The sequence below is a fragment of the Magnolia sinica genome, chromosome 5 (genome assembly GCF_029962835.1).
Source record: "Magnolia sinica isolate HGM2019 chromosome 5, MsV1, whole genome shotgun sequence".
In the NCBI taxonomy this organism is placed as follows: domain Eukaryota; kingdom Viridiplantae; phylum Streptophyta; class Magnoliopsida; order Magnoliales; family Magnoliaceae; genus Magnolia; species Magnolia sinica.
In genome coordinates this window covers 41355781-41378877 of record NC_080577.1, presented here as the reverse complement: position 1 = coordinate 41378877, position 23097 = coordinate 41355781, and the positions used below count along the sequence as shown (strand labels likewise).

Below are 23097 nucleotides of genomic sequence, written 5' to 3'. Positions count from 1 at the left end.
TATAAGAGTCGAGTCAAGTCGAGTTACTGGGTGACTCGAACTCGACTCGGTTTGAGTTCAGATTGGACGAAGTCAACTCAATTTAGATCAACTCACCCACTCCATTTAAATCGAATCAGACGAGTCGAGTTTGCTGAGTCGAGTCGTCCCGTGCCCAGCTCTATCATTATCTAAGCCAAGCTATTACCTAAGCTGAGCTAGACCCAAGCCACTAAATAAGCCGGTCCATACCCAAGCCGTTTCCAAGCCAAAGCCTTAAACCCAAGCCTTGAGCCAATCTCCAGGCACGAACAAGCCAACCGGCTAAATTTCAGAGATAAACAGTAAACAATGGTAATCCAATTACCACCTCCTTTCGGAATATGTGCCCCAAGCTACAGTTGTTGCTCCCCTAGAAAGTCAACTATGTTGGGACTTAACCCTAAAGTTTCTACTATTTACCATTTGACCAAACCCTTTGACCCATAAGAAAGTGTCATGTGGCATCTCCCTTCCCTCTACCAATCATAGGCTACCACATCATCATTTACTCTTCATAATACCTAGAATTACCAAAAAACCATACCAATGGGCTATAAATACTCTCCTCCTCTCTTCATTTCACAACCAAGTAACTCTCACCATGAGAAGGAGAGTGAGAGAGAGCGAGAGAGCAAGTGAGTGAGAGTCAGAGGGAGTTCTTAAGCTCCCATCTTCTTTAGCCCCCTCTAGCCTCATCCAACCCTCTCTTAGCCTCCTACACTCACTTAAGTCAACCCTTCCAAACCATTGTGTATATACTCCATCCAAGCCATTTCAAGTGTAAGCCAAAGATCGTGCCATCCTCGCTCGCATTCGTACTTCGTCAATCGCATCATTACTTCCCTTCTCTAGGTTACCATTGAACGTATACTTTGTAACTTTCTTGCACTCTGAATCCTGTCGCATCATAAACTCATGGTAGCCTAGTCATCTTACATAACATTCTAGTATCATCACATCTCTTCTTAAATCTCATTTCTAGACATTATCTGGACTGCTCTGTGGCTTGCCAGAATTCTGGACCAGGCCATATCAGAAATTTGAATATCTAGTAATCATCACATCTCTTCTTAAATCTCATTTCTAGACATTATTTGGACTGCTCTGTGGCTTGCCAGAATTCTGGACCATGCCATATCAAAAATTTGAATATGCCTAATCTCATTTTAATACTTTACATCCTATTATTTTATCCTTTAAGATCAGCTCACCACATAAAATAGAGACCCTACACCCGTACGGGCAGAGAGGGTGCCTAACACCTTCCCTCTTTGTAAGTAAAGTCCCTTACTCAGAATCTCAAGTCGCAGATCAGGAGTCAACGTAAAAGCAAGAGAGTCTATTGATTCTCTGACTTTTACAGATTCTGCAGGTTCTATCCAACTGCGGGATTTTGAGTTAATTGGCTAGTGGTGACTCCAAGTCTACTACATCATCAATCCAAATTAGCTCATATACCTTAAAACCAAAGATAAAAGCGTGGGAGCTTCTTTTTTTTTTCCTAGAATTCACACCGTCACTACCGGCCTTTGATTTATGCGCTTTGGCCGTTATAGAGAAGGTCGAAGGATGACCATTTTCATTGTGATGACCGAAGAATTGTCCACCTCCTTGGCCATCTAGTTGACCTTAGCTGTCGCTCCATCGATCCCCAACTGATGCTTTACCTCAATCAAAGCTTCTTGACGGACCATCAATCCATCTGTGCCATCAAGTAATTCAACGGTGGGTTTGTTAACAGACACTCCTTCATCTGCATAAGCCCACTCTTTATCTACATCAATGGATTCCTCAAGAGCCACTCCTTAATATCTACATCTGATTGACCGAAAAGCATCTGGTTCCTAAGTTAACCTTGCCTCCTATGATGAACTAATTGAGTGTACCACTAAAAAATGCCCCTCATCTATTTATGTTATGCATTCAAGACCGAAGACTAACTTTTGATTTTGTTTTTTTATGTCTCAGAATGGTCTAAATCAGATGCAGTTTACGACGATGCATTCCTATGTTTCATAGAGCTATGATATGTAGGAGGGATGGGTACACTGACAAACGAAGAAAGAGGAGTAGGAACAACAGGTTGTCCTCTCATGGCAGACTCAAACCCATTGTCGAATCCGACTCAGCACTTTTTGGATTAAATGAAACTCATTGTCGCCCGGCGGATACTCGTACCAGATCGAATGGTGGAATCAACCACTGCTGGCTTTTTGACAGCGGGAGTTAGCACTGAGAAAGCTTGATACCCATGTATTCTAGACAACGAAACTCAGGGGTAGGAAGGAATCAACGGTGGATGTCACTTAAGGAGGGAGAAGGATCTGAAGAAGCCCCTTACTGTAAGTAGGGGTTGTGTTTGTAGAGTCATGGAAGAGAGTTTTCTTACTTATCATAATTAATTGTAAGATTAAGAATATTGAAAGGTACATCTTGACAAGTTTGTCAGCGTAGCCATCCCTCCTACCTATTATAGCTCTATGAAATAGAGTTTTGTGGCCTATAGTTTGGAATGGTTATTTGAGTACAAACTAACTGACTACAAGTTCCTTCATCAGTCCTTGGTTGTTTATTGGCATGACTATGTGTTTACAATCCATCATTCATCGCCTCAATCAACTGATCAATCAACGCTTACATCTCCTATATGAATGTTTGAATTACTAATGAAAGGCCTCAAACTTCACCCGAGTCACACAAGCATTCCCTAGAGTATTGTAAAAGGATTATTATTGTCCAATCCGTTGTTGGAAGACATCAATCCAAGAGTCTTCCTCTCAAGTGTAGCCTTTAAATCCATAAAAATAAAAAATAAAAATTTAAAAACTTTAAAACAAGAAATAAAAGTAATATTATTGATGAAAGTCAACAAAAAGTCTATAACCCCTAAATTTGTTACTTTCTCAAAATAATAAGCATTCTTAAAATAGTAAATTTACTAAAATAATAATAAAAGTAATTATAAGACTCTTGAATCTCTAAAATACTCTAAAAATAGAAAAAATCATAACTTACCTATAAGCATCAAGAGCAGAGGCTAAGTAGCTTTCTTGATAAGGAGAAAGTCAAACCCTATATTGTACTAGCTCAACAAAAAGAACATTTTTAAAGAAACAAAAATAAAAGAAATATATGTGAAGAAAAACGGATTGAGTGACAGGCAATTACTCAATCCAACCTTACAACCCATTTAGATGGTAGGGAAAGAAAGTAAACAAAAAGAAAATGGATGACATTTCCCATAATGGGTGTTTCACCATATTTGGATAGCAAAGACTACTATAAATTTCAAAATGCAATTATTATCCAAAAACCATGGTCAAACTCCCGACATTATGAGAGAGAGAGAGAGAGAGAGAGAGAGAGAGAGAGACTAACTAAGCTCTACTACAACTCCTACATTTCACGAACATATGCACGGTCCTCTTTTTTCTTTTTCTTCTTTGTGGGAGTATCAACGATCCAAAAAGCTTTTATGGCCCCTGCTATTCATGGACCATTCAACAAATATCTGCCACATTGGAAGACCTCTAACCCTTCAATAGGTGGCCAGAAAATAGACGGCCAAGTAAGAAAATCCAGCCCCGGTTCAGATTCAACCAAGATAAAGGAAAAATCTAATCGGTAGAACCTTCCACTCTTTGAGTGATTTTTTGGTGCATGGGCAATCGATAGTGAAACATGGCCCCTAATTGTACAAACCAGAAAACCGAACACTACTGTAAAACCTTACGGGATATAACTATACAAGTTATTATACACAAGAAATTTAGCAGGTACAAATAGCTGGGACAAGGCTCTGATGATGATGATGATGATGATGATGTTGATGATGATGGTGATGGTGATGGCGATGATGATGTTGATGTCTGCCAAACGCTAGCAACAAAAGGCCAGGAGTACCTTCATTTCCGTGAAATAAGACCAGCTTCTCCATTTAGTTCTTCTCTGATTAATCTGAGAATGTCCATTATCTATAAAATGGCAAAAGCCTACATTCAGTACTTCAAACACAAACACATGCCATCAGTAACTGATGGCCTGCTTTGCAGGGAAAGTATCCAAAAACAGATTTGCACTTGCCAAAATTCCCCGGCAGTATGCTGCCCCAGAGTCCATGTCACCAAATGCCTCATAAGAAAGACGTAAACTCCTATGTATTATCAACTCCAACGCATTTCAATTTGAGTTGGAGCCTTCTGCAAAACCTCTTGGGCAGCATGCTGTCATGAATCATTGGCACCTAGATAAATCCATGTCTCTTTTGTTACTTACTTTTTAATGGTAACCACAAGTTTACAGAAAAACCAAAAGAAAAGAACAATGAAAGCTCACAGAAGCGAGCTTAGAGGAATTAGATGTGAGATATCATCATAACCATTACGGAGTGAACCCCTCCCCCAAAATTTTCCCTCACCTACATCCCATAAAAGCTTTCAGGCCCACAGATCAGCTGACCCTTCTGCCTTTAACCTTTAGGAAAGTTTTGTTACGCAATTCTCACTTGTGTGAAACGTCCTATTAATACACTCCTTCCAAATCAACCACAGCTTGGTTGGAGAAGGTGCTACAAAAGTTTATTGCTCTTACCCATACAACCCCCTTGCAACACGTGAAAATAAAGGCGTCGATCTTCCCTGGCATCACTAGGTTATCCAAAAAAGGTCCAAGGATCTCCTCCAAACTGCCACCAAGAATCCGCAATGCATAAACAACTGATCTTGCCTATTCCTCATCCTGAAGACATAACACAAACATTAGTAATACCATCCTTCTGCTCCACAACCTTTTGATATTGGAGTATATGGAACAACTTCACTGAGAAAGTTTCTTCCCTTTCCCAAATTCTATTTCCATTTTCCTCCCCCGGCGAGACCTTCCATCTATTTGGAACTTTTCATCAGGCTCGGAATCTCTTCAATCCCATCATTAAAGAGTTCTCTTCAGAGTGTTAAGGGCCAAATTAACTGATCTTCAATCATGTTATATCATTGAGAAACCATTACTTCCCTCGTAGGTGATACTTGGTACAGATGAAGATAGATTTGATAAAGAGCCATGTTCTCACACCACACATCCTCCCAAAATGACGTTCATGAAGCATCTGCAAATTAAACAGACAATTGCCTTTCAAAATACCTCTTCCATCTTGAGCATCACTCTCTGTAGAGCTGCCATCATTCCAAAGTTACCAATTAATCTGCTAAAACTCGTTTCATGACTGTTGCATCTATCACTTTATTGTGAAAGACCAGATCAGCCCATTCTGCATTCTGCCGAGTAGGATTCGACCATGGGTTTGAGTCAGAGATTTGAAGACTTCCTTTCCTCGGTCTTGATTCTCGTAGAAATTCAGGAATTATGATACCAGTTGAACCATAGATAACCGAATCATTGCCCTTCAATGATTCTATCCCTACCCCCACTTTGATCTTTTGGCTTGCACCATCGAAATAGATTGGCATGTTCAGTAACACCAATTTAATCAATGTAATGTGACCCACTAGTGACAAATATATTTTCCAGCCTAATATCTTCCTTGCAACTCTTTCCACTACCACAACCCATAAGTGTGTTTTGGCAGCTTTCCAATGCATGTGTAGAGGAAGAACTAGGCATGTCCACGGCAATTTACCCGCCTCACACCCAATCCCCTCCATGACCAAACCTCTTTGGATACATTCCACTCAAATAAGCCCTAAGCCAAATCTATACGAGAAACCATACAATACTCTGGAAGAGCGTGATAATCCATAACACCTGCACACTGCCTCTGTACATGTCGCATGAATGTGCCTGAATCCTCACTTTTCAAATCTTGTGTTCCACAATTGGATGGGGGGTCATCCCAAGATTACAATGAATGGATGATCCACACTTTTCAAATGGTGCCTTAAAATGGATGCTCGCGGCCTGACCTACTTGTAGAAAAGATAAGTATTGGGAAAGTTTGAACCCTGAGAACTTTTGTCCCACACCCCTACACTGAAATAAAATAAATGCATTTGTTGTATGCTGCTTGTTTGTTTATTACAATAAGAGATAGGTGGGTCATGTCCGGACAGGGTCAACATGAGCCCAACTTGTTTATGCTGGGCCACTTCTGACCCAAATTCTACCTGAGATGCACTAGCTATGCATTGGTGTGAATTGTCATGGTCTGCGTATCAGTTTATTTCTCAATCTATATTTGTGCAAACATAAAAGGGGAGAAGACTTACGTTCAGTCAAAGGTTTCGCTGATATCATGAAGTATACAATTATACTAATTCTCCTAGGTTGATATTGTTAGACAGGAAACATGCCTTGTATAGCTATTTTCCATGTATAGATAATTGATTCTGTTTTTATTATTTAACTTGTATAGATGATTGTAGATCTCTATATATTCAACCCTTTAGGGTTGTCTCAAATACAAGAAACCAAAGGAGGATTGTCTTCTCTTCGTTTACATGGTATCAGAACCATACCGATCTCCTGCAATCTAACCCTGCTCCACCATCTTCAGCTGCACATCCTGATCCGGCACCTCCTTCGTCACCGGCACCACCTCCTGACAGATCCGGCCTCTCCTACGTCAGCAAACCCCTGCGGCACCACCTCACCCTTCTTCTCTTTGTTTACAGATATCAATGGCTATGCTGGAAAAAGAACCCGTTTTCAGAGATTGAGTTTCTTCTAGGAGTGGGTATTCAGGAACATGGACCTACAGTTTACAGATCTCCCTATGGATGATAACAAAGAAGCTTTCTAGGAAGCCACTTCCATTTTCATAAGTAACGACATTTGAATTCTCAATGGTAAAAAAATTGTGGCAACATCAGACAGGATATACAGTCTGTAATTAGCTATGCAGGGCACTTTGTTTCTGCAGCAAGCATGTCTTACAAATGCTAGCAGATTGAACTGGGTTAAACACGATTAGCTACCTTGGACTGCAAAGCATTGTCCTCTGGAGTAGACACTGCCTTGCAATACTCGAACTACTCAGGAGGACCAAAATCAATTTCAACCATCAGTTTCTTACAATGCTCAACCTGTTGGGAGTGTGGCATTTGTCTGCATGCAATCTAGGTTGTTTCATCAGGTGAGCTCCCAGCATATATGTGCCATAGCTCAAATAAAGCCGGTCCATTCATGAAGTATTGTGCCACTTGCACATCGAATGTGGACATTTAGTCTCTTTTTCTAACTGTCCATTTATTTGTTAACGTGTTACCCACTTGAGAGCAAAGTGGCCAGATTTTTGGGCCATGACACATGCTAGTGCTCCCTTGATGAATGACTCAGATCTCATGTATATGTGGTGAAAGTAGGATCTGACCCACTATATGATGCAGACATAAGCGCATTCAAGATGTACCAACGAAGAAAGCGCCAACCACAAGTGCCGTCCTTGTGGATAGGCGACTATTGAGGAGCTGAAGACCTTTCACACGTGATTGGACATATAGAAGACCCCACTTAGGGAAGACACATGTGAAGGAAGATTGGAGAAAGAAGACCGAGCGCCCAAACTTTCCCGTACTTATGTTATTTGCGCGTTTTTGACTTAGTTAGGGTCTTTTAGTAATTTTATGTCTTTATTTGCTTATCCTAGGGGTATTTTAGTAATTTTATATCTTTATTTGCTTATTTAAGTGGGTTAAAGCCCTAAACTCGAATTTTAACTATTGATTAATGAAAAGCAAACCCTTTGGTTGCCTCCTTCCTCTCTTCTCTCTAATGGTGCTTCTTCTCTTCCCTTGATCTTCTTCTCCTAATTTCTTCTTGTGCCCCTCCAACTTCTTCAAGGTAATAATTTTCTTCCTTCTATTTTTCAGGTTTGGCTAATCCTTCTTCGATTAAAATCTTGAGAACCGATCTAAAACCTAAACCCCCAAATTCTCAAATCCCTAATCCGAGAAACTTCTTGGTTCTTCAGACTAGTGATCTTCGTTAATCGATTAGGTGTGACCATGCAAGATCGGGAGGTCTCATCCCTCGCCGGATCCAACCCAAGTAGTAATTGAATTCCATAATCCATGGTTGTGGTGATGGCTCGCTCCATTGCATGTTTCCTTTATGATTTTCTCAGTTATGATGATTACTGTTAGAATTTTAGATCATTTATTCCTTTTATTTCCGCTGTTTAATTGTGTCCATGAGCATGCATCATAATTAGAGCTGTCCTGCGTCAAATTTGGTATCAGAGCCAAGGCTTGCATGGTTTTTGTCTAGATCGAGTTATCAAATTAGGGTTTTGATATTTAGGTTTAACTTAGGAAAGTTCCAGGTTTAGAAAGTTTTCAATTTTAGAAACTTTTCAATTTTAGAAAGTTCCTAATCTGGAAAATTTTCAGATTTGAGTTATTTCCTGTTTCAACTTAAGTGTGTCAGTTCATAGTAGTTTTGCATTCATCGCATTCATCTTGAAAGTCATAACACTTAGTAGTTTAGTTAGGTAGAGTTTGGTTCAAGTCTTCATTGTATGCCCACGAGAAGAGGTAGAGGTTTCGGACTTCAACCTATCATGAATAACGAGCAGTTATTTGAGCAACTTGCTCAATTGATACAAAAGATAACCGCCCTAGAAGCGGGTCAAAGGCATGAGTTTGCTCGCCTTGAGAACCAAATTACCACTACCATGACTAAGGTGGAGCAACTAGAGGCGTCCCAAAAGGAAAACCCCGTTGTAGGGGAAGATGCGCACTCCCAAGTGGAAGGAATCATTGAAGAACGCGCTACCACAAGTGGTGGTAGTGAGGATAGAGATCGTAGTAACGGTCGTGGTGTGGTGCGAGAGGCACGAGCCACATGTGGTCATCAAGACCACTATGATCCAAATGAGCGTGCGATGAAGAGTGTGAGAGTTGAGGCCCCGAGTTTTGATGGGCGCTTGGATCCCAAGGCGTTCCTTGACTGGGTTGCTGACATGGACCACTACTTTGAGTGGTATGGCATGTCGGAAAACCGTCAAATGCGGTTTGCTAAGATGAAGCTTGTGGGTCAAGCCAAGCTCTTCTGGACCAACACCGAGCGAAGGATAGAGAGAGTTGGTAGAGCCCCTATCACACATTGGTATGAGATGAAAGAGAAGTTGAAGGAGAAGTACCTTCCTCTCTCATACCGTCAAAAGCTCCTTAACCAATGGCAATCCTTACGCCAAGGGTCAATGCCTGCCGCTGACTACATCGCTAAATTTGAAGAGTATGTGATGCGATGTGATATCCGAGAAGACCCTCTAGTAACGCTCTCACGTTTCAAGACGGGCCTTTGTGCGGATCTTCAGCGCGAGCTTATTACTCGGCCCTTAACGGACTTAGATGAAGCATATCAAGTCATGCAGGAGTTAGAGCAATATCTGAAGGCTCCTGTCGTTCGTCCTTTCGAATCCCGAGACTCCAGTGCTAGATCTAGTTTCCAAGGAACTAGACCTAATATTGGTAGTCAACCTAGGGCACAGGCGACCATTCAGTCTAGGCCTAGGGAGGACAAGGGCAAAGGGGTTCTTGGTGCCGGTCCTAGTAACATGAGCTAAGTGAGGTGCTATGAGTGTGGCAACCTTGGCCACATGTCTAATCAGTGTCCTACAAAGAGCCGTGGGAGAGCCTTAGTTATAAGCGAGCCCCACGAGGGTGGAGATGGTGATTGTGAAGTTGAAGAGTATCACCCTGAAGGAGGACTTACTGATGAAGAAGAAGTGGATGGAGAAGCAACGCTTGCAGTAGTCAGGCGTGTGTTAGCTCAGTCTAGAAGTAGTGCTGACTGGCGTCGAAGCACTATCTTCTACACTATTGCCAAATGTGGTGAAAAGAATTGTAAAGTGATAGTGGACAGTGAAAGTTGTCAGAATGTGATTTCCACTAGCACCTTAGATCGCTTAAAACTGAAATCCACACCTCATCCAGAACCGTATAAAGTTTCTTGGGTTGACAAGACATCCCTACCTATCACCCAACAATGTCTAGTCCCCATTGAGTTTGGGTCATACAAAGAGTCCCTATGGTGTGATGTTTTACCTATTGATGTGGGACATGTTATCCTAGGTAGACCGTGGCTATTCGATAATGATGTCACGATCTTTGGCCGTTCAAATGCATGTACTTTTATGTATAATGGTAAAAAGATCAAACTTAATCCCATGCCACCTGAGAATACACTAGGGAAGAAGAAGGATGAGAAGGCAAGTGAGCCTAGAGAAATGGGGAAATCCAAACCTAAGTCTTTACATATAATCAGCGCAAGAGAGTTTGAAAAAGAGGCTACGGAGGATTCTATGGTGTATGCCCTTGTGGCTAGAGAAATTATACTCGAGGTTCTATCAGAGTTGCCCCATGAGGTGACATCGGTCTTGAAGGAATACAGTGATGTATTTCCTGAAGACTTACCGAATGAGTTGCCACCTATGAGGGACATACAGCATGCCATTGATCTTGTCCCAGGGTCTACTCTACCGAACCTTCCTCACTACAGGATGAACCCTGCAGCGCATGCAGAGTTGAACAAGCAAGTTGATGAGCTTATGCAAAAGGGTTTCATCCAAGAGAGTATGAGCCCTTGTGTCGTGCCTGCATTGTTGACGCCAAAGAGAGACGGCACATGGCGCATGTGTGTGGACAGCCGTGCCATAAACAAAATTATTGTTAAGTATAGGTTCCCTATACCTAGACTTGATGATATGCTTGACATGATGGCCAGGTCCACTATATTCTCTAAGATAGACCTCAAGAGTGGATATCACCAAATCCGTATACGCCCAGGAGATGAGTGGAAGACAGCGTTTAAGACGAAAGATGGGCTGTATGAGTGGTTGGTCATGCCCTTCGGCTTGACTAATGCACCCAGTACTTTCATGCGGGTGATGACACAAGCTTTGAGGCCGTTCATGGAAAAATTCCTAGTGGTGTACTTTGACGATATTCTTATTTATAGTACCACTAAGGAATTACACCTTGAACATTTAAAGATGGTCTGTAGTGTCCTTAGGAAGGAAAAGTTGTACGCTAATCTTAAGAAATGTGCATTCATGTCTAGCCAAGTTGTGTTCTTAGGATTTATAGTGTCATTTGAAGGGATGCGCATAGACCCTGAAAAAGTCAGGGCCATAGTTGAGTGGCCAGAACCAAGGAACATTCATGAGGTGCGAAGTTTTCACGGCCTAGCAACTTTTTATCGTCGGTTCATTAGGGGTTTTAGTACGATCATGGCTCTCATTACCGATTGCATGAAAAAGGGAGAGTTCGTGTGGTCTAAAGCCGCCATCAAGGCTTTTAAAGAAATTAAGGGCAAGATGGTGGAAGCTCCTGTCATGCGTCTACCTGACTTTTCTAAAGTCTTTGTAGTAGCGTGTGATGCGTCTGGTGTCGGTATAGGTGGAGTGTTGAGTCAAGAAGGACACCCAGTGGCCTATTTCAGTGAGAAACTGAATGAGGCAAAACAAAAATACTCCACTTACGACAAAGAATTTTATGCGGTAGCGCAATCTCTGAGACATTGGCGATACTACTTCCTACCGCAAGAATTCGTTTTGTTTTCTGACCATGAGGCTTTGAGATATTTGCATTCTCAGAAGAAACCCAACCCAAGGCATGCCAAGTGGGTAGTGTTTCTTCAGGAATATTCGTTTGTTTTGAAACACAAGGCCATGGTTGAAAACAAACCAGCGGATGCCCTTAGTAGGAGAGTGGCGTTGCTCAACTCCTTGAGTGTAGAGGTAGTCGGATTTGAGCAACTGAAAGATGAATACCCCATATGTCCTGATTTTGGGGGTACTTACGCGTCGCTCTCTAGTGACCAACATATTATGGGTGAATATGTTCTTAAAGATGGCTTTCTTTTCAAGGGAGACAGACTTTGTATTCCCCGTATGTCCCTTCGTGAATTCCTCATCTGGGAGCTTCATTCAGGAGGGATAACTGGCCATTTTGGTCGAGATAAGACCATTGCCCTCGTGGAAGATCGTTTCTATTGGCCAAGTCTCAAGCGAGACGTAGCCAAAGTTTTAGGACAGTGTCGAACATGTCAGCTGGCAAAGCAAAGAAAGCAAAATACCGGGCTGTACACGCCATTGCCAGTGCCACATGCTCCATGGCGAGACATTAGTATGGACTTCGTGCTCGGGCTTCCCAAGACTCTAAAAAAGCACGATTCCGTTTTTGTCGTTGTGGACCATTTTTCTAAAATGGCGCATTTCCTCCCATGTTCGAAGACGTCAGATGTGTCTCATGTTGCTCGTCTTTTTTTTTATGGTGTGGTGCGTCTCCATAGGTTACCTAAAACCATAGTGTCTGATCGTGATGTTCGATTTACTAGCTATTTTTGAAAGACACTGTGGTACATTATGGGAACTCGTTTGCAATTTTCTACTGCTTACCACCCACAAACAGATGGTCAAACTGAAGTGGTAAACCGTGGCCTTGGAAATCTTCTACGTTGTCTAGTGGGTGAACATGTTAAGACTTGGGACCTAATTTTATCAACTACTGAACTTGCTTATAATGGGTCAGTTAATAGATCTACAAGGTTGAGTCCTTTTGAAATTGTAAGTGGTTATAAACCTATAATGCCCATAGATCTCTTACCTATGTCTATTACCCAAAGGTCTTCTGAGTCAGCCAATGCATTCGCACGCCATATTCATGATTTGCATACACATATTAGACAACAGTTAAATAAGAGCAATGATGATTATAAAGTTTCAGCTGATTCTCATCGTAGAGTGCAAGAATTTCAAGAAGGAGACTGTAATCGTGCGAATAAGGCCAGAGCGATTCTCTCAAGGATCTGCAAAGAAGTTACAAGCGCGTAGTGCTGGACCATTCAAGATATTACAAAAGGTTGGGTCCAACGCGTATCGGGTTGACCTTCCACCTGAAATAAGCATTAATCCAACTTTTAATGTGGAAGATCTAGTCCGTGCCCATACTCCCATTGTTGATATATCGTCCCTTTCATGGCCTTTTTCTAAGTTTGCTACCCAACTCCTTCCACCCCCTCCTCCACCTATTACCCATAAAGAAGCAATTGAGGAAATCTTGGATGACGAGATAGTATCCACAAGAGATGGGGGTTTCTAAAGGTATCTTGTCAAGTGTAAGAACAAACCATCGTCTGAATCTACATGGCTGTCGGGCGACGCATTACAGGATATTGATCCAGATCTACTCGAGCGCTACAAAAGTTTCAACTCATCGGAGTCGAGTTTTTCTCACCCGAGGGGAATTGATGCGGACACAAGCGCATTCAAGGTGTACCAACGAAGAAAGCGCCAACCACAAATGTCATTCTTGTGGATAGGCGACTATTGAGGAGCTGAAGACCTTTCACATGTGATTGGACATATAGAAGACCCCACTTAAGGAAGACACATGTGAAGGAAGATTGGAGAAAGAAGACCGAGCGCCCAAACTTTCCCGTACTTATGTTATTTATGCGTTTTTGACTTAGTTAGGGGTCTTTTAGTAATTTTATGTCTTTATTTGCTTATCCTAGGGGTATTTTAGTAATTTTATGTCTTTATTTGCTTATTTAAGTGGGTTAAAGCCCTAAACTCGAATTTTGACTATTGATTAATGAAAAGCAAACCCTTTGGTTACCTCCTTCCTCTCTTCTCTCTAATGATGCTTCTTCTCTTCCCTTGATCTTCTTCTCCTAATTTCTTCTTGTACCAACTTCTTCAAGGTAATAATTTTTTTCCTTTTATTTTCTAGTTTTGGCTAATCCTTCTTCAATCAAAATCTTAAGAACCGATCTAAAACCTAAACCCCCAAATTCTCAAATCCCTAATCCGAGAAACTTCTTGGTTCTTCGGACTAGTGATCTTCATTGATCGATTGGGTGTAACCATGCAAGATCGGGAGGTCTCATCCCTCGCCGGATCCAACCCAAGTAGTAATTGAATTCCATAATCCATGGTTGTGGTGATGGCTTGCTCCATTGCATGTTTCCTTTATGATTTTCTCAGTTATGATGATTACTGTTAGAATTTTTAATCATTTATTCCTTTTATTTCCGTTGTTTAATTGTGTCCATCAGCATGCATCATAATTAGGGCTGTCCTGCATCACTATAACTTCAAGTAATACAATCTTCTAACCAAATGATGATCTTCCATATCCTGGTATTGATTTATATTCACAGCCCTACTAGTATTTAGCAGAAATTTTTTTCATGTGTGTTGGAGATAGGGTTGCTACAGGGCTGGGCTGGGCTGGACCTGGCCCAAGTCCTTCCTGTTTTGGGTCAGGTTTGGGATAATCTTCATTGCCCATGGCTTGGGCCACCTGAATCTTAGGTTTGATGAGTACTTGGGCTTGACATTGACGGGCCAACTATTTTGCTAGTACACCCTCCACAGAGCATAAATCCCAAGCTAAAAGACTGGGTGGACCTGAACAGGTTCTTAGCTTATGGGCTGGATCTGGACATTCTTTCTCCCAGCCCTGGCCTGGCCCAGTCCAGTTGCACTGCTAGTTAGAGAATCGTGTACCAAAGAAATTAATGAGTAAAAAAATAAGTAACATGGAAAATCCACATGTGAAAAACGACAAAAGAAGTTTCTGAAGGAACATATCCAACTTACCCCCGGATAATGCTGCAAAACTGGTGAATAAGAATCCAATGATATGTATATCTTCTGTAGAAGTCCTAAAAGCACATCCACTTCATCACCCAGAAGATCCACCTAGATTTCAGAAAACACAGAGAGAAGCATGAGTAAAGAATTCAAGAAATGTCCCAAAAATAAGTATGAATAACAAAATAAAGAAATTTCTTGACAAGATGGTACTTTTAATGTGATTCAAGTAGAGTTAAATTCATATCTTGTCACTCTCTGAATGCCATCTGACAACTAATAAACTTCCTGTATCATTCAAGGGACCAGACCAATTTTTTCATGGCCAAAGACCATGGCAACTAGGAGCTGCTAGCAAATAATTCCATATATTGTGAACACTGCACTTTTCATTGATAAGCATGGAAAATGATGATTTTCCAGGGGAAATGTAAATACTTCTTCAGCCCCATGCAAGCTTCATGGTTGAATGTTGTGGACCACTGGATACTTATAAAAACCGTCTTGGTTTTTCATACACAAGCAACCCACAGGATGGTGGACCATCCTGACTCTTGGTTCAAGGTGTCTACAAGAAAGGACCTGCCTGATGAGTGGCCTGGATTTTGCATATATGGCACGAGTTTCCTTGTGTGTCCCATGTGGAGGCACTTTTGGGATTACCAAAGCTCAAGATCTCATATGTAGCACCATAGCATAGGATTATGGTTGTTGCCAAGGAATCAGTATGTTTTCCTAATTTATTGCAGTTGATAGATGTGGCATGAATGTGGTTGCATTTCATTCTTCCACCATGACAGACTTGAGAAGAAGGGAAGAAAGGCCTCACTTGGCAAAAGTTATTGTTAACTACTGATTAATGGAAACTGATGGGATCAGAAGTCTCATGCATGTTGGAAAGAGAGACAGTCATGTGCCTCTTATTAAGATTCATAAGAACATGGGGAACAATATCAGATTGATTCTTGCTTCACCCGCCTAACCGTCAGATCCAATACCTTCTTCTCATTCAGGCATACCCTTCCATAATAGCGATTACAGGCGATAAGGTTTCGGCTTTATGAACCAGTACTTGATCGGATCCTCGGATGGGCCGGCTTATTCAAATACTGCCTGAAATGCTGGCTATATAACTGCAGCAGCAACTGGTGGAAGGCCAAAGTCAAAAGGTGGGAAAGAAGGATATTGATGGGGACTAGGAATATAGGTGTTGAACCAGCCATGTCGGGAATATAGGCTCTGGGAATTGAGAGCAATCATTCAGTAGTAGGTTGATCCACAGAAGTCAGCAATTGCATTGAAGGTTACGGATTCACCTTCCTTAGCTTAAACTATGTTGGCTTTGTTAAAGGCCTTCATATTTCTTTCTATTTATAAAAGGATGCAAACATGTCTAAAGTTCTGCTATTTTAATACCATACATCCCTCTGCCATTTTCTATGTTCACCATAATGGACACCTCACGTTAATGTCAGAGACAGGCACCATATGCAACATCAGTTTCATCATCTATACTGAAACGAAGGGTGTTAATGGGCTAGGCCTGGATTGATTTGAGCCCTAACTTTTAATGTCTGGATCAGGCCTAGTCAAAAAAAAATTTTCCTCTGCCAAAGCTGGGCCATTTACACCCGCAACTGCAAGGCCTACAATCTTCCAGCACATGATTGGCTGGAAGCCTAGGATTAATATTGCTATATAATGTAAGACAACAGAATCTATGCATGGTTTTGTGGTCTAGAGAAAGCATACAATAGAGTGCCTAGTGAGATTATATGGTCAGTGATGGGGAAAAATGTCCCACGAGAATATGTCGACGTTATTAAAGACATGCATAAGGTACAAGGGTGATAACAATCTGTGGAGAGACTGATGAGTTTCTCGTAGTAATGGGTATCATCAGAGGTCAGCATTAAGCCCTATCTTTTGGTACTTGTTATAGATGAATTACCCGCTAGTTTCTAGGATGAGGTCCTTGTTAGGATCTATGGAGCTTGATCATCATAGGTGAATTGTTCATCCAAAGGGCAATTTTATAATTTCACATGGAGTTTTATGTAAACCCTAGTTCGTTTGGGGTAATATATATTCTGTCATATGAGAGAGAGAGAGAGAGAGAGAGAGAGAGAGAGAGAGAGAGAGAGACTTCATTGTATTGAGAGATTCTTCGTTTTTGCCTTTGAGCATAGTGGATTGGCATGAATCCATATACATACTAAAAGGGAACCTCGTAAATCTGTATTGTGGTCTGCACCTTTTCTTTTGCTTTTTTTTAATTTCAATATTATTGTGTGTGTGGTCAAGAAGGGATCTTTCTCCCAACAGTCCCTTAGTGTATGTCGCTTGCAGATAACATGGTGTGATTCAAAAGGATGGGAGATTGATGAGGATGTTTAGAATTAGAAATAGAGCTGGCCAGATGAAGTGGAGATGTTTTGTATAGGGTGCATGTGATCATCACATGCTTATAAAACTTACAAGAGAGTCAAACCGATTCCGAATAGGAAAAAATGAAAGTTTTTATGAGGAAATTGTTCACCGGCCATGCTATATGGAGCAAAGATTGTTGGGCAGTTAAGAGTAGCAGCATGAGCAGAGATTGATTGTTGTAGAGATGATGATGTTGAGAAAGATGTGTGGAAAGACTAGAAATGATAGAACGAAGACTGATTGAACTGAGATGGTTCAATCATGTAGGAGACAGCTGTGGTGAGGACGAGGACATTGATTAGGGTAGAAGGGCCTGAAAAGAGGATGATAGAAAAACCTAAAAGGACTTGGATTGAGGAGGTGAGAAGGATGTGAATTCTGGTTCATTTACTAAATGATAGGGCCTTAGAATTTATTGGCGAAATAGGTTTCTTAAAGCTGATTCCAGGGATTTGGGATGAGCTATGATAATGATGATGATGATGATGATCAATGTAAAGTAATAAACGCACAACAAATGGACCACTTCCACAACCTCAGCTTCAGCAGTTTGAAGGTCGTAACATCTCCTGATAAAAGCCTTCCTGTAAAGCATTTCCCTTTTCCTAAGCAGGCATACATGCTGAATCAAAGGATCTAGTTGATGGTTCACCTCTTCCAACCTGGAAAGAATAACAATTCAATCATCAAAAAATGAAACTTCTAAGGGTGGTGGCTACTTAAACTACCATGACCATAAGTATTGAAGGAAAAAAAAAAAAAGGCACAATAACTGGTGCTTACATCCATTAGAATTCTCTATGTTAAAAACTGCTAATGTGGTTTAAAAGCCTCAAACAAGAACATTCACTAAGCTAAGCAGTGATATCCTTTTTCATAGACCAATGATCTTTTCTATACAGGAGCTTAGTTATAGAATAGATGAGCTCAAAGAGATTGAGTTTATCTTGCAAAACAATTATGATAATTAATTGGACAACAAGCATTTATGTCCTGTCCAGGTAATTAAATTCTTATGTGGAATACCTTATGATATTAAGTACCAAATAGTATTAGAACACTGCAATTTAAATAGCTCCACACATGACAGGAAATGTTATGAGGCGATATAGATCCAAATCAGTCATGTCATGTCCAACATGTGAAGCCTCTACAGTCTAGAAACCAAAGGCATGGCAAGGATGAGAAATTTAAGAAAAATGCTATACTATTTGATCCAGAAAAGTACAGGCTCTCAGACACATTGATTCTATATCTAGTCGTCTCTTTGGTTATCATCATTTTCTTATTCCGGAATGTTCAAAACATCAAAGGATACTAAATCATTAAAGCTGCTTCAAAATTTTAACAAAGAAACGGGGAATTATACATATAGCTACATTGAGCTCCTGGTAACTCCAAATGGTAAGGACTCCGACATGCGAAAGACCAGGGGAGACTATTGATATTCATAAATTTGATTTAATTCCATTTTGAGTGTTGCTGCATATTAATGAAGTAACATGAGTTAATTGGGAAAATACCTCAAAATATTAACTCCTATTTTTTCATGCATCATGTGCTCAAAGTCCGTGATTACTTCAGAAAAATATGTGAGAGATGTGACAAACGAGCCAAATGCAGTCTGCTGCTTTTCTCCATCAGCTAACCACTGGGTGGGTTCTGCATCTTGCATAATGCCTTCACGTGAAATCATCTGATCTTGAACCTCTTTCCAACCTCCAGCTTCTATGCCTAAACTAGAACTCAATTCTTTCAGTTTTGCCTTACTTGAGTGAATACTATGTTCATCTAACTCTTCAAGTTCCCGACTGACAACGCCGAGATGCATATACTGCTGCATCAATTCAGTACTTCCATTTAACGTTGAATTTCCCTTCACTTCAGCAAATTTTGGTATGGAATCCAGTCCTTGAATTGAATTCTTCTTTCCACTATATATACTTCGAGGAAAATTGCTAATCGACGACAAGTCTTCCAGAATAGTGTCTTGATTCTTGGCCTCTTGATGCTTTCCTAAGGTGAAATTGACAGTGTATTCAATATCTTTGACCACCTCACTGAGGACAATTCTATATATCTCTTCCCTGATGAGGCTCTCAATGCTAGAGCTTTCTATCACACTGTTCCATTCCCTAATCATCTCTCTGAAGAAAACTGTATATATATCATCCCTTATAAGGTCCTCTGTGTTATAGCTGTCTAATTGACGACGAAGTCTCTGCATGAACTCTTCAAAAAGTACCATGCATGTGTCTTTAATTATCATGGCTTGCATATCTAGATCTTCCCTTTCTTGTTGCAGTTGTCTTATCTTCTCCCTCGAGTCAACCTCGACTGACGGATAAGCTATCACATTATGTGACTTCTCAGGAAGATCTACTGACATACAGAAGGCCTTCTCTTTGTCTGCTAATTTGGGTCTTGGTAAATTTTTATGGAGAAAAAGCTCCCCATTTGCATGGACCCAGCCAGAGTCATCATGAGTCACACGCAGCTCAGCATTTTCTTTTATGATATGGTCCAATCTTGAAATAACCTTTGGGATCATTTTGTTCACAGCATTGAGGTCGCTGCCTTTCTTAAGAGGAGGACGCCTCTTTTCTCTGAGAATTTCTCCCTTCAGCCAATTTATCTCATCCTTTTTCTTCTCTATAATATACTCATGATTTCTTATCATCTCGGCAACATGATGATGGTGATGCGCTGCCGTATCCTCTTTGGGTTGGTCCTCCAAAGGAAATAGCTCTTCAAACCTCAAGGAAGAATCGGACTTGCCACATCTTTGCAGTTTGTTAACACAATTTCCTTTTTTTGGGATCAGTTTCTTCTCAGTATCAAGGTCCTTATCTTTTCTTAAGGGAGGACGGCCCTTTTCTCTGAGAATTTCTCCCTGCAGCCAATTTATCTCTTCAGTTTTCTTCTTTATAATATGCTCATGATTTCTTATCATCTCAGAAACATGATGATGGGGATGCCCTACAGAATCCTCTTTAGGTGCCTCGTCCTCCAAACGTAGCTCTTCAAACCTCAAGTTAGAATCAGACTGGCTGCATCTTCGCAGTTTATTAACACCATTTCTTTTCAGTGGAAGGGTTCCAAATTGATGGCTTGAGGCTTGTTTTGACTGAACTTCATTTTGAAGAACCAACACCTCGAGTTCATTGTGCAGGCTCGTAATGTCATCCATCAATGCTGACCAATTACCACTGGAAAAGCCTAGAGGAACTTTGTACTTTCCATCCAAGGATTTTGCTTCGAAATTCACTTGGATTTCCCTTAGAAAGCCCTGAAGCACAAGAGCAACAGTTTCTTTCTCAACAGTCCGCTCCCACTGTTCTTCCATTAATGCCAACTTGGATGAGGAAATAGCATTGTCCATCATTTCAAAAGCTACCTCCAGCATTTCCTTGAGAATGTCAATATCCGCAGTCATCTGCTCAATTGCCATGTTTAGTTCCATCTTTGGGAAAGAATTCAGAACCTCAACCTCAGAATTATAAACATTCTCCAAAAATCCAATTCTTTTGCTGCCACCGTTATGGGCTCCTTCAGATTTAGCACTAGAATTCATGTCAGCAAGGTTATGGTTTCCTTCTTCCAACAGTTCTGATGCAGGTTCCAATACAGCGGGTTCCAACTTGCCTGGATTGCCACAGCTCTGATCCATATGCATTCCTTCTGTCAAGTGCACTCGTCCATCCTCGAGTTTTTGTTTAATATTCCAAAACTGTTGATCCATATAATTCTTCATCTCACAGAAGTCACAGAATCTGTCATTGCTCCTATGGATCTGATTGCTGACAACAAATTCCTGCACTCTCTCGCTCTTTGTTCTTTCAAGCTCAAGGGTAGCGCGTAGAGTACTCAACTCTTTTTCTTTTGAATCCAAAGATTGTCTAAGTTTCGATTCATTTTCCAATCTGTCTGTCAGCTCTCTGTCTTTCTCAGCAATTGCAAGCTCAGTTTCTTCTAGCCGTTTCTGCATCCGATCCCTAGCATCCGTCAAATCCAAGGCTAGATTTTCACGTTCCCGACTGCTCTCAACAATATAGCTATCCATCTCTTCTTGTATAAACTTTAAACACCACTCCAGTTGCATTAAAGCCAGCTCGCAGAACCTAGATTTCTCATTCAAGCACTCCAGATCCCCTTCCTTAGAACAGACTTTCTTGTATGCTTCTTCCATTGCTGAATTCACGATACCCATCATAATGGAATCTGCCACCATTCCTGACACCTTTAATCTACAGTCGAGACTGTCGTAAAACTCTTCCATTTCTGCAGAACTTGAAAAAGAAAAAAGCCAAAATCCCCACAATCAGCCTCACAAATGCCGAATGTCCTGTCACGCCCCTTGACACGCCTAATCAAGATTCAAAATTTTCACAAATCCCGTCTTTCATTTTCTTCAATCAAACCCTTTCTTCAACAAGATCAGAAACCAGAAAAAAATTCAACAAAGCCTTAGATTCTACTCTTCCAGTTTCACTGGCGATTAGATTCTACTCTTCCGGTTTCACTGGCGATCAAACAAAAAATACGAAGAAAAAAAAATCCATTACCATCACCACCACAGTACATCAATGGACTAACTTGCCGAAAAGCCAGACCATTTCTTCAAAACCCCAGATTCTACTCTTACTTCAGCAATCAACCAAACAAGAAACTACAAAAAACAGCCAACCGAACGCACCACATTCTACCTCCAGATAATTCACCGATGAAATCATCTATTTCTCTTCTGCAACAAAAACAAAATGCAAATTCTACTGTTTTATCATCAGAGTACTCGACGGAAAAATCATGTTTCTTCTGTAGGGGAAAAATTCTAGATTCTTCTGTAGGTTAATACATCTTAGTCAACGACGGCAAACCGAAGCAATTCCAACAGATCAGCTGAAGATAAATACATAGAAAAATCAGAAACCCTAGAAATCAAGCAATCGAGAGAGAGAATTCGTGAAATGAATTAAGAAATGAAGGTTTTTTTTCTTCTTTCTGTAGAGGAAGTGACGGAAAATGATTGGTTGATAGGAAAAAGAGGAAGATTAGACAGACGGACCTGTTCTTTAACATTAAAACCTCGACACGTTTTGAGAGCGTCGTTTTATTTTTATTTTTCAATCACTCGCTTCCTCTCTGTCCTCTTAAAATTCGGTTATTTTCGCAGCTTATCGGTTGAGACGCGACTTTCCGGTAACCCCTTCAACGTGGAGTCCCTATAAGCGGAAGCTCTGTGGACCCCACTGCGATGTCCGTGAGATATCTATTCCGTTCATCAGTTCCGTCAGCTCATGTTAGGTTGTGAAACAAGCAAATCCGAAACTCAATTCAGACGGTGGGGATTGAACGACCACCATGGAAAACCTTTGTCAGGCCACGGAAGTTTGAATCAGGGTGATAATTGTGTTGTACATTGATCCCGGTGAGAATAACCTCATGAACGGTTTGGATGGCCTATAAACATCACGGTGGACCCCATGAAGATTTCAGTGTTGGGTATTAAAGCCCTACTTAGATGTGCGTGATTTTTGGTCTTAGGTAGGTAAAATGAACATGCGGAACTGATGGACGGAGTGGATGTCATACGGACATCTAGGTGGGTCCCATAGAGCTTCAGCCTACCGGGACTCCATGTAGGCGCGGTAACAGGAAAGGCGCACCGGTTGGTTGGTAGTTGATAATAATGCCCGCTGGATTCGCGTTTACTTACGACACGTTCTCTCGCGCATTTAAAGGGCGGGAGGCAAAAAGGTTTGTGGGCCCACCGTGATTTGCGGTAAGGGCGAGAATTTCCTACAACAACTTTTTACGCAGCATGCAAAGAGCCCGAGGTCTGTGAGGCCCACTTAAATCCAGTCCGTCCGTCAGTTGAGAACCCTTATTTAAACGGACATATAAAAAAAAAAAAAATCATCTGGATAAAGACCTCTAACGGGCCACCCTAATGAGAGCAATGTAAAATTGCTCCTAAAAGGTCTAAGTTGATGTGGTGCGGCCCAGATGAGTATTGGATCTGTCTAGTGACTACATCTTCGCTCCATCCCATTGAATTACACCTGGTAACGGTTTTGATGAATACATGC

The 23097-nt window shown here is 41.1% G+C and overlaps 1 protein-coding gene across 3 annotated transcripts; it reads right to left on the bottom strand.

Annotated features, from left to right (window-relative positions):
* Nucleotides 1-3642: 3642 nt before the first annotated feature.
* On the bottom strand, nucleotides 3643-22303 carry LOC131245966 (uncharacterized). Of its 3 annotated transcripts, XM_058245787.1 has the most exons (5): nucleotides 22074-22303; nucleotides 18532-21907; nucleotides 17544-17670; nucleotides 14585-14686; nucleotides 3643-3995 (listed from the first exon to the last, which is right to left on the bottom strand). In XM_058245787.1, exons 2-5 carry the CDS (start codon nucleotides 21285-21287, stop codon nucleotides 3927-3929), a joined length of 3054 nt encoding a protein of 1017 aa, XP_058101770.1. In that variant the 5' UTR covers nucleotides 21288-21907; nucleotides 22074-22303; the 3' UTR covers nucleotides 3643-3926. The 3 variants fall into 3 exon arrangements, 2 of the variants coding, with proteins under 2 accessions (XP_058101770.1, XP_058101769.1); XR_009171052.1 differs by lacking the exon at nucleotides 22074-22303 and having other exon boundaries at nucleotides 17521-17670; nucleotides 18532-22048; XM_058245786.1 differs by lacking the exon at nucleotides 22074-22303 and having other exon boundaries at nucleotides 18532-22046.
* Nucleotides 22304-23097: the final 794 nt, after the last annotated feature.